Source organism: Pelobates fuscus, chromosome 2 (assembly GCF_036172605.1).
Source record: "Pelobates fuscus isolate aPelFus1 chromosome 2, aPelFus1.pri, whole genome shotgun sequence".
Taxonomy (NCBI): Eukaryota; Metazoa; Chordata; class Amphibia; order Anura; family Pelobatidae; genus Pelobates; species Pelobates fuscus.
The window spans coordinates 87,691,372-87,703,419 of NC_086318.1; the positions used below are offsets into that span (position 1 = coordinate 87,691,372).

Below are 12,048 nucleotides of genomic sequence, written 5' to 3' on the forward strand. Positions count from 1 at the left end.
GATAACGATGCTATTATGGATGCTATATTGTATGGACGACATTTCTGGTATTACTTAAAATTATCTTGAATCATTTGTCTTTTCTTGAATCATTTTGACAAATCTCTCCCCAAAACATACAGCCCTTCCCTGCAGCAGGCATGATGATATAAAAATAACACTTGTATGTAATATAAAGTGAGAATCCATGCAGTATTTGAATGATTTCAGATAAACCAAGAGCACCATGATAACCTACCCCCAATGCCTAAGATTAGTGGGATTTACACTTTCTATCATCAACTGCATCAAGATTCCTAACATTTATTCCACCATTGCTCAGTCCAAAGAAAGGCTCATTTATCTACCAGTAATATAACAGCCTAGCTGTCACAGGCAGCCCACATTATAGTTTACAAGCTTTAAATGTGCATGTGTGTGAATTCGTATAATAATAATAATAATAATAATAATAATAATAATATTGCATGCCCTACACAATATTTTTTTGTCCTATGCCTGGTAAGAGAAGGTACCACATTATTCTTACTGGGTTATTTTTACCTAATAGAAGACTATAGAATCGTGCTACCTCAATATATATTATAGGGCATTAGAAAGTTATTTACATTCACCTTGTGTTGACAGATCGATATAAATTCCACCCAGAGCTGGATTAATAGCCCCCAGAGCACTAGGCAAGATGCTAAAATTGAGCCTTTTCCTATATGGACTCACATAGGGTCCCAGCTTCAATTCTGACATTTAATTATCTATCTGTACATCTCCCCATACTGCCCCTTCCTCTCGCATCTACTGCCTTTTTCTCTCTTCCTATAATGTCTTATTGCAATATTTACAATAAAAAGGACAGGACTTAGCGCAGGACTTATTTTTGTGTACTTATTCCAATATTTATACTGACCCTCCTTCTGCCCCAGTACTGTGACTGTCTGTCTCTCTCTTCCCATTGCAACCATACCCATACTGTCCCACCCTCACCCCATAGGATCTCTTACATACTGTCACTCTCTCTACCTCAAAGTGCCATTTATCCTACCCTTCATTCTACCCTCATTCTAGGATGGAGACAGTGCTTTCTTGAGCAGTGTCAGCTCAGCAATGCTACCATTTGATGGGCCTGGCTCTGAGACAATGGTGGCTGCCTTAGGCCATGAATGGGAAATCTGGCTATGGCACCTTAATAGATAAGATTTGATGATTATAGGCTAAGGAAAAATATTTTTGGATAGATACCTTTGCAATCTTTTATCATCCAGGTTATTGGAATGTGAGTCTTAAATGAGGAATCTGCATGGAATGCTTCCAGAATCCCAGGGATACATTGCATTGTCACTTTTCTTGTTAAGAATTTAAACAGGCTTAGGATGCTTTTTTCAGTTGGTCTCCAAATAGCTCTTAGGGAGAGCGTGACTTTAAGCTGGAGGCGTAAAGTCAGGGGTGTCCGGAGCCAGATTAGCATTAATGCATTTAGACGAAAGGATTTTTGGGCATTAAGGAAAGTATGGGAACTGGGACTTTGGTATTGAAGGAAACATACGAAGCCCTGGCGAACTTTCACCACAACCAGCTAAAGAATTTAGGGCTACAGATTCGGGGTTGTTGCTCCCTCCCAGCAAAGCCCCTGCTTAAATTTAATGTTAATTTATCTTGACAGGTTCTTATTCAGGCCAATGGATTGGTTCCTCACCTCTCCTCCTGCACTTTACTTATAGGTCATTGCCAATGTCTGTCGTAAATAATACAGTAGGCATATCATTTAATGCTTCTATTTCACCAATGCATTAAACTGCAGCATAAAATGCAACACAAGTAACACTGTTAGCAGGAAAAGGCCTTATAAAACGACTATTAAAGTATGTTGTGCTTGTGTTTAAATACATTGGGCACATGGAAAATCTATGTAATACAATATAGAAAATACTGGTGATATATATTATATTTATTACATACCAAGTTCTTTTTGTCCCCCAAAAATATAAAATAAAAATAAAAACTGAAAGTGAGCATTAGAATTTGTTTAAAAAGTGGGATGCAAAGCTAACACGTAAATTCATTTAGAAATTGCTTTACAGGGACTAACAAACCCCAAAACATGTAAATATGTTTATATTAATGTTTATTTATTTATCTTTTGCAGAAATATTGGGGGTGTTAAAAAGTTTTAGGTGTTATATAGTTTATTCTGTGTTTGAGATTGTAGCAGAGAAGCAGAAATGCCAATGTTGTCACATATAAAAACATATAAATATAAATAGCCAAATAGCCTGATTGCTATTTGTTTAGAATCTGTTTGTACATCTGGTGTTGTGCGTTCCCAACAATATTGTGAAAATGCTGGCATACAGTAAGTACAGCTGCAAAATGCATCTCTGCTAAACAGGGCATTGCAAGTCGATGTCTGCTGTTGCAACCTATAGTGTTCCCTTTAGACTTCCCTCCCCCTCCTTGCTTGTTAGAATGCAACTGTAGAGCTTAAACCACAATGTTGTTGTGATGTGTGTATGTTGGACACAGAGGAATGAAAAAGTACCTTGAGTAGCAAATGTGTATCTCTATAGAAGGGGTAGGCCACCTTTGACACTCCGGATGTTGTGGACTACATCTCCTATAATACTCTTTCAGCCATAATTATGGCAAAGCATCATGGGATGTGTAGTCCAAAAGATCTGGAATGCCGCAAGTTGCCTATCCCTGCTCTAGAGGGTGAAAACCAGCACTGATGTGATAGTGAATAAAAAATATTAGTGGTGGTTTCTATTTCGCTCAGCATTGCACTGCAATTTAAAATAAATTGGACACTTTTATAGACAATATTTGGAGGGATGCGGGTATGGCTCTCAGTTGTTTACCTAAATGTTTGATCCGTTCTTTAATTGGCTTATATTGCAATTTACAATAAATTGGAGACTTTTATACACAATATTTGGAGGGATGCGGGTATGGCTCTCAGTTGTTTACCTAAACGTTTGATCTGTTCTTTTATTGGCTTATTCGGGAGTCTAAGCCATGAATACTATTGGATTTCCACATCATCTTGTCTTGTGGGCAACTGAGACTTAAATTGAATTCAGACACTTTAATTATCAGCAGACCATTCATAATACTGTCTATCCAGGCCACCTCCAGTGAACACCATCCAATAAACTGCAACTGCAGGGAATGTCTAAGACGTTTATTATTAAAATTATTGATTTTAGACATGGGTACAGACTTGGCTCAGTTCAGTAAAAGCTCTGAAGGGATTGTTGACATGAGAGAAATAATTTTAAAAAAAAATTAAATAAAAATGATCCACTCGATAAACAAAAACACAGGTTTATTCGACGGACACTAATCAAGGCAAAAACAGGAGCTATTCTGTGATAAAGTGCTAAATAAGGAGCAAGGAACAACGAGGAGACCAAAAGTATGTCTCTCAAAAGCACTTTGCAGCCAAAATAGCACCTGTTTTGATTTGATAATGCTCTCTGATGTGTTTTTTTATTTATTTTTTTAAATGTAATCACTATTATATTTGCTTAGAATTATGAAAGTAATAATACAGTTTATAGTAACACCCTATGGTAAATGCTAGCAGTGATAGTGTTTATTAGTTTCATGGGGGGCTGGTGTGGTCCAGAATGTATCTAATTATCTGCAGACTCCTGTTTCATTAAATGCTTTCATACAATCTCTATCCTTCCAGCTGACGGTGTAGGCAGGCTTATTATATCACTTTGTTGTTTTTGTTTTTTTTTTGTTTTAGCCCAACAATAACTAGAGTGCCACAGGTTGCTATGTGATGTTGCTGAGCTGCTGACACTCCTTCCCCTGCCATTGAATAAATAAATACATCTATGTTTGCATTTCCCTTGCATTGTGCTCTAACCTTGCCTGTTTTACATGTGACATGCCTGCAGTGTGCTCAGTGGCAGGCAAGGCAGGGGTTACAGCAGCTGGCTGACTGGCTGGGAGCTCACTCCCCTGTGCCTCTTTGCACACAGAGTGACGTCACGACGGTCACGTGACGCGCCCTATTAAGCACTGGGAGCTGTTCTTGGTGCTGAAACCACATCTTGATGCTGGGAGGGAGCTATGAGCAGCCTGCTGCATCCCTCTGTCTGAAACACACAGGTAGGTACTGCTGACTGCTAGGGGTGTGTGCATGCATTATCAGTCCCTGCTACATAGTCACAGATTGAAAATACACCACCATAAATGGGGTTTTCTTATTTAGTCTTTCTTTAAGGCAAACAAAAAAAAAATGTTCAATATATATTGGGTGATAGACCATTTATATAGTATTTGCTGCTAATTTAATATAAGCTAGACAAATAAAAGGCGGGTGGGGGGGGGGGGGAGGGCTAGAAGTTATTCCATCAGAATTGCAACTATGAGGCAAAGATTGATGGGAGTTGCAGTCTCACAACAGCTGGAGGTCTGTACACTGGCCACCTTTGTGTTTGGTGGTTTCCCTCTGCTTGACTATCTGGATTTCAATCTGCAAGTGTCTGGGGTGTATTTATATTAATGTGCCTATGTTAAGAGTTATTACGTGGTTTGTGTAATCTAAATTTTAAAAGTAATCTAAATTTTAAAAGTAAGATTGTTTATAATGTTGATAGAATCTTGTTTGTAGAGTTTATGAATCAGATTAATAATAATAATGTATTCATTGCCTAGATACATGTCAAAAACAGTCCAGCCTGTTGCAGTGTCACATAACATACATGTAAAAACAGTCCAGCCTGTTGCAGTGTCACATAACATACATGTAAAAACAGTCCAGCCTGTTGCAGTGTCACATAACATACATGTAAAAACAGTCCAGCCTCTTGCAGTGTAACATAACATACAAGTACACCGTCCAGCCTGTTGCAGAGTCACATAATATATATATAAACATTTCAGCCTGTTGCAGGCAGCTGCCTAGTCTATGTCAATGTACATCACACATAGTGCAATGCTGTATTATTCATCAACACAATCTTGCCCACACTAAACTGCAGCTGTCGGGGCTAGCATATGATTAAAAATTATGTAATGAATATCTCAGGCAGTCAATGGAGAAACCAGCAATGTTTCTATGTTGCTGAATTAATAGGTTTTTAACAAGCACGCCATAACGTGCCATCCTTACCTCCTTTAATAAATCCATCTTATAAGAAGCGACAATTTAGCCCCATCAACTGTGTACATCATTTACTGATAGTAAGCTTAAAACGTTAATTTCTGATTGCTGCTATTATAATATTACAGCTTCAGTAACAGCAATGCATGTAAACAATCCTCTGGGATTACATTATAACAGCGTATGAATAGGGATAGTGAGGCAATTCAATCGTTATTAATTACCTTTCCTGTGGGGGCTGACAATGCATGAAGGGAAATGTAGTCCTCCGCAATGTGAGTGCCAGAATATTTTAATCTGTGACACAGTAGCTGCAGCACAGTGTATTAATCTACTTTTATATTTGCCCGAGCAACAGGCATTTGATTTCTTAACAAACCAACACACAAAACAAATATATGGTCTATAATTGTGATTTTAAATAAATAAAAAAAAAAAATATTGTAATCATTGCAAAGAATACAAACCAATATACGCACACAGACAAGCACACAAACCCACAAACATGTTGATACACCTACACAAAAAGAAAAAAATATTCTATACTTGTTGATATTACAGTATATATTGCATATATACTTTATATGCCAAAACTCCATCTGTAGACCTATCGTGTAACTCCTACATATTATACACTTCTGGTTATTTTGCTTCTCTTGATATACTTAAAAAAAAGAAAGAAAAAAGCACGCACAAGGGCGTGATTGGCCAGTTGCCTGGGCAATTTCATCAAAGATAATCCATTTTCCGGCTCAGTATGAGAAGAACTGTGCTTATTATGATGAATATTAACCCATGTGGGATCAGAGCTTGTTCTCCATCAGATAATTGCCGATATTCCAATGTAGGTTAATTCTTTTGACAATTCGAAGATATGTTTGCTGTTTAATTTTTCCCCCTTTGTAGGAGTTGGATAATTTGAGTTTATGATTCTGTGACTGTAAGATTAACAGTGATTAATAAACTATACCAATATATTTCAAAACAGGCAGGATTATTTTTTTGAGGACCAGATCAATAAAAACTGATTTATCTACGCAAGAAAATCTATAGAAATAGTCAAATACTGTATGAGAACTCATGCACAGCACACACTTTTCTGATAGTGTTTTAAAAAAACAACCTGTTTATAAATGGGTGGGCTAGCAATCGTATTAGATAATTTATGCTATGTGTTCTTATATCACCAAGCTGTGAGATGGGTGGCTGAATCTCTGTTATTATAAGCTGGGCATCTAAGTAATATCATTCAGCTTTGGTTGCAATACTTTGCATCAAGTATCAAACATTCTGCTTCTAAAAAGCATATCATTTTTTTTCACTCTGCTTGTCTTACAAATAATCCAGGGGTAGAGCTGTGGGATGGTTCTGGTTGATGTAAAATAATCAAAGTAAATTGAAAAGAACTGCGGTTGGCGAGAGACAGTTTTATATCTCTGCAAACTACATTTGTGCATTTCCATAAATCCATTGCCCAGAATCTGTCCTACAGAACCTACGTACAAGGCGTGCCGAAAGTTATTTAGAGTAACCTGCGATCTATAAATACAAAGACATTAACTGCGTTGCCATGAGTAGATTGAGCTATTGCAATCATCAATCAATGAAACAGATTTATAATGACTGGTCTGAGTCAGACATTTGGAAGCAGCAAGACAACACAGCAGATTGAATAATAACGCAAGTATATTTATATGTTGTGGTCATGTTGCCTTTGTAATATTAATGACATAAAAGTGCATTAAAAGTAATAACACTGGTAAAGTGATAAATAATGAAAAACCATATGCAACTATTTTAGCTCCCTGACACATATTCATCTATACCTTTCTTTTTTAGGAAGCATTGATAAATATGGCATCTCCAAGGAATTGTTGTCTTGCAAGATGCTTGTCCATGTTCTTTTTAATCCTCCTAATGTCCTTTGCTGATGCTGCATCTTTTCAATACTATCAAGTGCCCCAACAAGAACAGGATTACAGAGTAAAAAGCATTCAAAGGCTGCCTAGCCCAGACATGCTAAAGGCATTGGAGTATATTGAAAACCTCAGGAAACAAGCAAGCAGAACGGAAAGTATCCCAGACTATCCCTCCTATCAAGGCGCACCATACCTTTCAGAGCTGAAAGACACCAATGTACAGACACTTTCGCCAGACAGTGCCAAAAACCCCTCCATAGATGATGAGTCCGAATGGATGAGAGCCATGTTGGAAGCCCTAATGCAAGCAGAAAAAGAAGCTAAAATATCTCCCCAAGAAAAAAGCAAGACATTCAGTGGCATTATGGACAAAAACATTCCCGCAGAGTTGATTGAGGACTATGAATCAAACAAGTGGCCAGAGAAAAGACCTAAAAGTGGCAAGTACCCTGCAAAGTACTACGAGGATTACTCTAGAGACAGCCCTTTGAAGCGTACTAATGAAATTGTGGAAGGTCAATACACTCCTCAAAATCTAGCTACATTGCAGTCTGTCTTCCAGGAACTAGGGAAATTAAAAGGTCAAGGCAATCATAAAAGAGACCGTCTTGAAGATGACCAGAAACTTTATAAAGACGATGAGGATGACCTCTATAAAGCCAACAATATCGCATATGAAGATGTGGCTGGAGGGGAAGACTGGAATCCAATAGAGGAGAAGGTTGAGAGTCAGACTCAAGAGGAACTGAAAGAGAGCAAGGAAGAGTTGGAAAAAACAGATGATATGGAGGAGGAGATGAAACGATCTGGACTCCTTGGTTTACAGGAGGACGACTCAGAGAAAGATAATAAAGAGCTAGAATCTGAGAATTTGTCAAACCTGATGAACTACTACTTAAGGTCAGTGATGAACAGAATGGAAAAGGGTAAACAAAATGCAGAGAAACGATCAGCAAAGTACTCAGGAAAAGACCTGGACCCTGATGCTATTTATCAACTTATAGACATATCTAGAAATTTACAAATCCCACCTGAAGATCTTATTGACATGTTGCGGGATGATGATGGCAGGAAGTATGGTGGAAGACTAGAATCCGAGAAGGAAATAGAGGTGCCTGATGATTTGGATGAAATATCTGAAACCACAGTGGGAAAGGTGGATGTAATTAAAAACAAGCAGGGTTTTGTCAAGCAACCATCAAGTTCCTCATTGCCTAATATTCCTGAAGACCTGACAATGGAGGATATGATGGCTCTCTTAGGTGCAGAAAAGTTGCCGAATAAAAAACCTGGCTTTCTCAATCAGTTCCATCAAAAAAATGGTATGTCAAGATCTTATTCAATGCTAAGCAGACCTAAAGGACACAAAACTTGGCTGAATGACTTTGATAAGAGGCAAATGGAGTATGAGCCAAGGTCCGACAAGGAGGAAGATTTAGCAGAATACATGGTAAAGATGCTTACCAAATACCCAGAACTGCTGGGAAACAACCAAAACAAAAAGTTAGCATCCCTCTACCCACCAGGAGATATGCAGGAGCTTGAAAAGCAGTATGAGAAGGCATTGAGGGGTTATCTCAACCTGAGAGGTCTCCAGGACTTAGAGACTTTGTCCAAGGATAACAGAAGGCTCCATACAGCCAGGGAGAGTGACGACACACAGAGCAAACCGTATCCTGATGAGGACATGCTTATGAAGGTCTTAGAATACCTGAACCAAGAAAAAGCAGACAAAGTGAGAGATCACAGTGTAAAAAGATCTATAGAAAATATGTAGCCTGTTTGTGTTAACCACTTATCTGTAAATTCTATTTATTTCCTTTCTTGGTTTGTTCTAGCTTTGACTAAGGTGGACAGAACTACAGTATCTGTTCCACTACTGGGCATGATCATCTGATTTTCCAGTTATGGGGTACACAAATACATTTTATTTTTACATGTCCATTTCCATGGCGACCTTGTTTTTGATACTTAATGAAAAATGAATAGTTTACAAACGCTGAAGGTTCTTTTTCCTGAAGTTTAGGATGATCAGTTGAAGATTTGTACTGTTTGGAGAATCATTGTTTATGTAATGCTGAAGTTGTTAAGTCCATGCTAAGCTCTATAAGGAACAACAGCTGTTCTGCTATCTAACAGTAAAGTAGTCTTATTGTATAGAAGTGATGCATTAACAGCTTTGTGCATTGCGGAAGCTAGATGGTTGGGGGACATGTTTAACTCATGGAACTGACCATATCTCTTCAAAATGCTTGTTGCATCATTACAAAGTGATGCTTTCTAATTAAAGTGTGTCCATTTAATTTCAGCAACATTATTTTAATTCCTTTAATTTAGTCTTCTGAGCAAATACCGTAATTACCTATTATATTTTATATTTTGTTATGTAATTACACATTTAATTGAGAGTACACTTAGATCAGTAGAAAGACTCAGCTCTATCGAGTTCAATCTTCTAACCATCCAAGTTTTTGCCCTTAATCTGAAATAGGTAAATTGTCATATTCCAATCATATTCTTTAGGGAAGCTTCTAAAGACAGAAAGTGTACATTATTAGTTCATTAATTCAATTAGTAACTAAGATGGCAACATTGCCCCTGAGAAAATACATGCCTGATATATCAGAATCTTTAATCTATCTAATGTCACTGCCAAAGATGTCATATTTTCTTAATAAGTGCCAAATATGGACTTAACACATTCGTAAACATTGTACTTCCCATCCTTCTGCTTGTTAAAATATTGTGCTTACTGTAGCTCTACTTAAAGCAGGAAAGGTAAAGGAAGTATGACTTATTCAGTGAATGAAAGATATCACACAAAGTTCCATTTACAAACATCTAGAATTATGACCAGATTTGGCACATCAACATCGGATGAAGCTGGGCCAACAAATGTGCCATAAATGTCCTGTTATGTAACTTAATCCTTGCTTCTATTACAGATGAGTTCGTTTGTAGAGCTCCTCGATGGGGCATTTGTCTATACTGCAAGCTGTACTATCATATTGCTATGTGGTACTAGAAGCATTGCTATATACATCTGTTGTTAGATGACTGTAGCAACACACACGTTATTAGCAGTACAACACACACAAAACAGCACTAGTAAGAACTATTTAAATCACAAATTTAATTTAATGAGGTGATGAAAACACAATAAAAATAATGATATTGAGTCTTAATATGTTCCAAATATTAGGGCTACTTCAGCAGAGATCTCACCACATGTTCATCATTTTTGCATTGCTTTGATTGTCCAGCTTCTGCATAGGGCCGTTTTGTCGTTCTCTGTGCAGGCGGAATGTTGCCATACTTGGCTACTCCAGTAAGTCACAGTCACTTTAAGCCATCTGCTTAAAACATGTATTATGAATACAGCACATTCAATTTCACAGATTACACGTCTACTAACATTCCTGAGAGCATTTTCCTTTGAGATTTTCCTAACTGGAATTTAAATTTTTCTTTTTTTTTTTATTTCTTTTTTTTAAATCATTGAACTATTTTGTTACTGTTTATTGTGTAAGATGTGGTATTGTAAAAAAAAAAAATAAAGCATTCTGTATATTTGTAGAGTTTATTTATTTTGTTATTGTGCATAAATGAATGCGTTACAATTAGGTGTAGGGTTTACTAGCACACAGCTCAAAATGAATTTAATCAATAAAGCTCTATGCAATGGCAATGCTTTCTCAACCCACAAAACAGCAAACTGCAGTAGCTTGGGATAGTCACGGAATATTGAGCTGGAGCACAGAAAACCATATTGCAAAAGTCAGGCTAGAATAGCTGAGTTGGGAATTTTTCGAATCAACTACTTTGGCCTAAATTTCCAATTCAGTTTTCAATTTGCTAAAATTCAATGTGTATTATCACAAATGTGTGACCTGTAAAATGGTAGAGATGAATGAACTTAGTACTATTAATTTGTACTTGGATCTCAATGGAGTTAACAGAGAGAGACATTGAAAAGAGCTACATACTATGACTTGGATTTTCAATTTCAAGCATACAACGATTAGAGAACAATACATATACACACATACTACAGTCTACATCCAACCAAAACAAAAACAATGTATTGAAATGTAACTAGGATATTGTGTTTTAATAATTGTTTACCTTAATAATGAATCGATTTGTCACTTTATGTGTCAACGCAAACACCATGAGAGTTATAATTTGAATGTCACCTAATAAAACGTACATAGTGAGTTATTGTATTAATGGTTTCACTGTACAATATTTCACGGGAATGTATCATTAATAGCTGACAGGTAGTTGTACATTTGAAAACTCCTACACGTTTTCTATTAATAAAAGCTATATCTGGATTCCACCATTGTGAAATAAATTGTTGAGTGGTTAAAGACACACACACACACACACACACACACACACACACACACACACACACACACACACACACTGTAGTTTCCTCCCATGCTGCCATTATGTTTTTGCTCCCCTGATATGTCACAAGATATGTAAACATTTGTACTCTTGTGCACATGGAGATTTAAGATTCACAACAAAAAATAAAGAATATTTGGGCTGTGCAAAAACACTTTTAAAAAGGTTTATCTCAATAGGATAAGATCATCTTTACAGTGAATTGACTGGCAGGAAATACTCACTGGCTAAAGCACAGAAGATAAACGGAAGGTTTTTAAATAAATTCTACAAAGCTACGTATTTCAATGCATACCATTAGGAAACAAATATAAAATAAGCAAATTTAAAACCAGTGTGGCTTTCTAAAAGGGTCAGCCAAATTATTAAAGATAAGAAAAGGGCACTCAAAACATCTAACTCAAAAGGGTCAATAGCATCTTATAACAAATATAAGCATGTCAGTACGTCTTGCAAAAGGGAGATTAGATGGGCCAAACTTGAAAATTATAGCTCAAAGAGAGCATGGCCAACCACAAAAAGTGTGTGTGTATGTATGTTAATGCCAAAATATTTAAGAGTGAAAGTGTTGGTCCATTGGAAAGGGAGCTGGACCATCAA

The 12,048-nt window shown here is 36.9% G+C and overlaps 1 protein-coding gene across 1 annotated transcript; it reads left to right on the forward strand.

The window, feature by feature from the left end:
* Positions 1-4,016: 4,016 nt before the first annotated feature.
* Positions 4,017-10,471, forward strand: SCG2 (secretogranin II). The gene is made up of 2 exons (XM_063442450.1): positions 4,017-4,116; positions 6,953-10,471. Exon 2 carries the CDS (start codon positions 6,968-6,970, stop codon positions 8,807-8,809), a length of 1,842 nt encoding a protein of 613 aa, XP_063298520.1. The 5' UTR covers positions 4,017-4,116; positions 6,953-6,967; the 3' UTR covers positions 8,810-10,471.
* Positions 10,472-12,048: the final 1,577 nt, after the last annotated feature.

Coding starts and splice junctions, on each gene's coding strand:
- SCG2 (XM_063442450.1), top strand. CDS start 6,968: ATGGCATCTCCAAGGAATTGTTGTCTTGCAAGATGCTTGTCCATGTTC.